Raw genomic sequence first — 5,585 nt, forward strand, 5'->3', positions numbered from 1 at the left:
CAGACTTGTTTGCTGGCTCAGTGTGCCCCAGAGGCTGGGGCCCTGTGCTTGCCAACGCAGGTGCTTAGTCCACTGAGCTATCTCACCAGCCCTGGAAACATAATCTTTAATCTGTATTTGTATTGCTTGCAGAAGGATATTAATTTAAAAAAAAAAAAAAAAAACCACAGATTTGTCTTTTCCTTAAGAGTTCTACATGCACTTCATGAACTCTATAAAATTTCAGTGAGCTAAACCACTGTCTAGCTACTGAACAACCATTACTCTATAAATTCTAACTGGTGGCTACTGAAGGTTTCCCGAAGGTGAGTTTGTATTTTTGCATTTATGTAAAACAAGTACCTCAAGGAATTCCTGTGTAGTAAAAGAAACATTTGAAGAATGACTATTCCTCTTTCCTGAAAAAACAAAATCAAGTCACATCCTTTCTCACAGTGCTCACCTTCCTGAATCCAGAAACCAGTACCTAAAGAAATCCTCACAGGTCAGGCCTGTGAGATGGTCACTGTTGAAGTCCTCCTTGCTCCTGACAGGGTTTTCAGAGGGAAAATTAGCTTCCTTGAGACACCCACTGTGGTCCTCTGTCAGCACCCAAGTCAGGAAGTGTCACCAAGGCCAAATGCAAGCTCATCTCAGGCTCAGGCAATGCGGAACCCCATTTCCTGCTCCAGGGGAGCCCACAGCCCAAATCCACCTCCTGTTCATAGAAAAGAGCCCTGCACAGTATCCACATCTTCGTATTTATTTCCACAGTAACAACATGGAATATATTAGCTACCATTGAAAAGAACAAAGTCTCTCCGATTGATGACTCATGTCCCATAACAATGAATTCCAACTATTTAAGGTCTTCTGTTAACAGTTTTTGAATCAAATGGTGTAGTGAACAGACTCCCTTCCAGGTCTCAGAAGTCAGGTCACAGTTTGTCTTGCAATGTGTTTACGATGGGATCTGACTTCTAACACCCAGACTGGCTGACAATGACAGCCCATGAAGCACATGGCTCTGTACAAGGATGTCTTGACCTAACATTCAAAGGGACTAGTTTAGCTCTTATCTTTCCCTAATAGGCAGAAACCACATCCTACACTCCTATCTTATTATTTTGGCATTTTAAAATAAATGAATGAGAAGAGGTGGAGGCATGAAGAAACTCTACCTCTTTCCAGCATGAGGAGACACGGAGACCACAGGGAGGGGAGCAGACGGCTGTGTGTGCATCTGCTCAGGGCTAGCTGTCAGAGATCCCTCAGAAAAAGCCACCAGCAACAAGGGACTCAAAGTATGAGGCTGCAATTGGTATAAAAGAAACTACACATTTAGAAAACATACAAAGTGAAACCAGTTGGTGGTGGCCTAGGACAGGACTTGTGCTTGGAGCTCTGGTGCATCCTAGGCCAGCTGCCATGCGCCAGAGCCCACTCCTGATTAGTTATCAATGTGCAACGCAAATCAGACTACTGAAACATACACCTTATTCTCAGAAGAGGGAAATAAAGGCACAGAAACCTGCCAAAATAGATTTTTTCCATAAGAATAGTATGGTTGATTAAAATAGTTTATCACTAGTAAAACTTGTATCACTAGAGCAGACAATACAAATTAGTTTTAAAAATTGACATTCACTGAATTCCTGGTCTATGCATTCAATGTGAATAATCATCAAAAATAGATTACAATGAATGGTTTTAAGGAGCTCTGTCTGGGGTTTCTACAGTATACTCAGTATTTTAGACAAGAAGTGCTGCAATAAAGTACTAGATGTCAACTGCTCCTTGCAGTGCAACCCGTGGTAGTCAGAGTCCACCTTGATGTGCAGGGCCACCACGGCTGCCAAGAGATGCACCTGTGTGACTTATCTGGGTCTCTACACCTAGGCAGTGCAATAACTATCTCCCACTTTAATAAATATTTCTGTACGATTTTTGTATTTTGCTTTTAAGCTCAGCTTAAATTTTGTCAAGGAAACCATTTCATAAGAGGGTATGTCACAACCTACTATCAGCAATATTCCTTGTTTATTAGAATCTGAAGAGGTCCATATTACATCAAATATAAATATATATTATATTTACATTTCCTTCTTAGCTTTTCAACTTAGGTGAGTGTATTTAGAGATAATGCCACAAATGCACCACTATTTGATCCTCAGTGCAGCTGCTATTTTCTTTCCTTTAGATGCATATAAGATAAGACAGCATCTTAAAAGAGGAGTACTTTTTTTTTTTTTTTTTTTTCCAGTGAAATTCTGTATCACTTGTAAATTTTTCTATGTTTATTCTAACTTGTACTCTCTTTAAATAATTAAATAAAAAAGGAAAAAAAAGGGATATCCATGAATGGAAGTCAAGGAATTCTCTAAGAGATTTTGTTCTGGTTTTTGATATTTCAAAACACCTGAAAAATGTGGTCCCTTTTTGAAGTGCTATTCTCTACTTGGGGACAAGAAAATAAAATATGCAACTAAGAAAGGAAAAGAGTCCAAAGAAAAAGAGAACCTGCTTGTTAGTTCATTAATCTGCTTAGTAAAGATCTGTTTTTAAAAGGTTTGAATACTGTACAATATTATACAAAAGCAATCTTCAGCTTTTGAAGCAGCTGCTGCATCTTCTTAGAGATCTGTTTGCCCTGTTAACAGTCTGCTGCCGTCGTGGGCCCTGGTCTCAGTCACTTCCGGTCATCAATGGTCTTGATGAATTCCACTGCTGCTGTGAACTGCATCCACCAGTAGGACTCCTCTCCAGACAGACAGCTGGCATAGAAGCTGCTGATGTACTGCACAGTGGACAGCAAACAGGGTGGGTTTGCCTAGAGAAGTGAGAAGTACAACAACAACTGCTTAGACACTTGTTCTGTGAGACAAGGGCATGCTGGCAGATCCCTATCCTCATAGCAACACAGAAAGCTGAGGCAGGAAGATGCAGCTCAGTGGTAGAGCACTTCCCTAGTACACGTAAGATTCTGGGTTCAATCCCCAGCCCTGCAGCAAGGAAGAAAGAAAAAAATGGAAATCAACCAACCATATTTTTTTTTTCTGGGGCGGGGGCGGGGGGAGCTCAGCCCACCCTGAGGATGGGGCTGGCGCAGCATAGGGATCTAACCCAGGTCCCCTATGCCTGCCTAAGCTTACCTAAGAAAGCACTTTAGACCACTGAGCTATCTTACCAGCCCAAAATGTATCGTGATTTTTTTTTGGTACTGAGAATAAATCTCGGGACCTCGTGCTTGCCAGGCAGGTACTTATGCCACTGAGCTATCTCCTCAGCCCCAACCATACTTTTAGACATCGATGGCTGACTTGCACTGGCTGGAACACACAAGTGAACAGGTGTGCACCCTAAATGCCTGGTGAAAATAAAAGTGTTTCAAAGCATTAGTTTTAAAGGTCAGAGAAAAACAGGGTGGTGGCAACTGAAATCCCAGCAGTTGATAGTCTAATAAGGAGGACCACCCTGAGGGCAAGTTCAGCACCAGCCTCAACTACATTGGGAAACCTTTTCTCAAATAAAAATATAAATGACAAGATATAGTCATGTCCAAATATGGTGTGGTGGTGCATGCCTATAATCTCAGCAGTTGGGAGGCTGAGGCAGGAGGATTATGAGTTCAAGGTCAGCCTGGGCTACAAAAGCAAATTCAAGGTCAGCCTAGATTACATAGTGAGATCTTGTCTCAAGAAAGCAAAAACACATAATGTCCAAATAATAATGTACAATTCAAACTAAGAAGCTTAAAGAGGGGAGAGACAGCCTAACAGACACTATGCAGACTTCTTGTGAAAGACAAAGCAAAACTTGAGACACTGCCCTCATTTACTCACTCAGTGACTGTGTCCTAAGGACCAACCCAGGACATGAGGTACTGCTTTAGGAACTGAAATTGCTGTCCAAGAATTGATCCTCCCACCCTTTCTTTTAAAAAGCCCGACTTCTGGACAGAACAAATCTTGCTATTAGGTACTTGGTGGGTGATATGGAGACTGACTTGGAAAAGAGCCCAGGTCTCTGATAGCACGTGAGGCTTCTCAGGCTGCCACACACACTCACTGAGCACCTACAGCAGGGGACCCACCTTTATCAACACGAACACCAACACAGGGACAAAGTCATCTGCCCCAGGGACGGAATCCTCATTGGCCAGGCTCAGGAGGTTCATAATTGTGGAGCACATTCTCAGGATGCACTGCACTTTGTCCCGGGGGGTTTTATAAGCACTTATTGTCCTGATTTCAGACTGTGCAGATGGCCATGGTGCCTCTCGAAGATAAACCTAAGGGAGACCACATGCAACATGTAGATCCCAGACCCAACAACCACCAGCACAGGGCATGAGACCCCAGCAACCTTCATTCCAGCATGCAGGTGTGAGGTGGCTACTTTTACCTTTTTTCAATAAAGCCATATTACAGCTCCTTACCCTCCCACGCAAGTTTACACTGCACCCCTCAAGCTTTTATAAATTTACTTTGATGGGGACAGAATCTCTGCTGGGGCACAGAGTCGTTTTGGAGAGGGGCTCTCTCTTTGTCCTCTACTGAGGTCCATTTCCATGCCAGGGAATTCGAACCCCTGTAGTACCTTCGGGAATGTGGTAGATGAAAAACACCTAGTACAAACAGTGCTCTGTGTTCCATGGTACTCTAGTTCTTTGACAAAGTGGCAACATGCCTAACACTGCTTGACTTAACATCACCCATACCATACAAATTTGCAGTACCTCTGGTATCTGAAGAGCTCTGTGGTTTGCAGTCACTACTTTCGACAATCTTTGGATGTGTTCATGAAGAACCCTGGAAATTCCCCAAAATACAGATGTAAATATATGTTTCAAAAAATAAGGCACAATACACATAATGGATTTTTTTCCAAACAGTAAAATATTTCAGATTGATTTCTACATACAAATTACAATTTCAGCTGAGGCTCTCTCTCAGCCAGAAGTACTCTTGTCCAAAGTACTCTTGTCCTGCACAATGCCAGGCAGACTGGTACATGTCTATAATCCCAGTTTCAGAGAGGGCTGAGCAGGAGGATTACAAATGTGAAGTCAGCCTAGCCAACTTAAGAGACACTGTCTCAAAAAACAGAGCTGGATTTAACTCCCAGGACTGTGCCACCCCTATTTTTCCCCCTCCTATTTAGGGTCCAGTTTGAATTGCTGAGTAGAGGGGATGCAGAGATGGAAGAAAAGCCCCCCTCTCTTGGACTAGAACAGCATTCTAAGGCAGGGAAGGGGAGGAGAGGAGCGGAGAGGAGTCCTTGGCTTAGACACATTATTCAGCAGAAAAAAAGAAAAGGTAGGGCTGGTGAGATGGCTCAGTGGTCTAAAGCACCTACTTAGAACAACCTTAGCAAAGCACCGGGACTGCGGTTCAATCCCCCAGCACCACATGCCAAAAAAAAAAAAAAAAAAAAGGTAGAAAAGAAAGCGAGAAGATTTAAGATAGACCAAAAAGCCGGAACCTAAAGCTCACAGTTATTAGATGGAGAAAGGATTATACCATCCACCCAATGATTCAGTTGGTAGATGAGATAATTAGGATTAAAGAGCTAACAGCAGTCCTAGCCCAGGTCCGGTGAGTGTG

At 42.8% G+C, this 5,585-nt stretch overlaps 1 protein-coding gene across 5 annotated transcripts in view; it reads right to left on the reverse strand.

Moving 5' to 3' along the window:
- Positions 1 to 2,308: 2,308 nt before the first annotated feature.
- Positions 2,309 to 5,585, reverse strand: part of Gapvd1 (GTPase activating protein and VPS9 domains 1) — a 126,162-nt gene continuing 122,885 nt past the window's right edge. For 4 of the 5 annotated variants that reach the window (XM_023701626.1, XM_023701627.1, XM_023701625.1 and 1 more), the window contains 3 exons: positions 4,718 to 4,790; positions 4,073 to 4,270; positions 2,309 to 2,809 (listed from right to left, as the gene is read on the reverse strand). In XM_023701626.1, the coding sequence (XP_023557394.1) occupies positions 2,669 to 2,809; positions 4,073 to 4,270; positions 4,718 to 4,790 (412 nt within the window). In that variant the 3' untranslated portion in view covers positions 2,309 to 2,668. The remainder of the gene's footprint in view (positions 2,810 to 4,072; positions 4,271 to 4,717; positions 4,791 to 5,585) is intronic. The other variant, XM_012517000.2, reaches the window with a different exon arrangement.

The sequence above is a fragment of the Octodon degus genome, unplaced genomic scaffold (assembly GCF_000260255.1).
Source record: "Octodon degus isolate 3935 unplaced genomic scaffold, OctDeg1.0 scaffold00138, whole genome shotgun sequence".
NCBI classification, from domain to species: Eukaryota; Metazoa; Chordata; class Mammalia; order Rodentia; family Octodontidae; genus Octodon; species Octodon degus.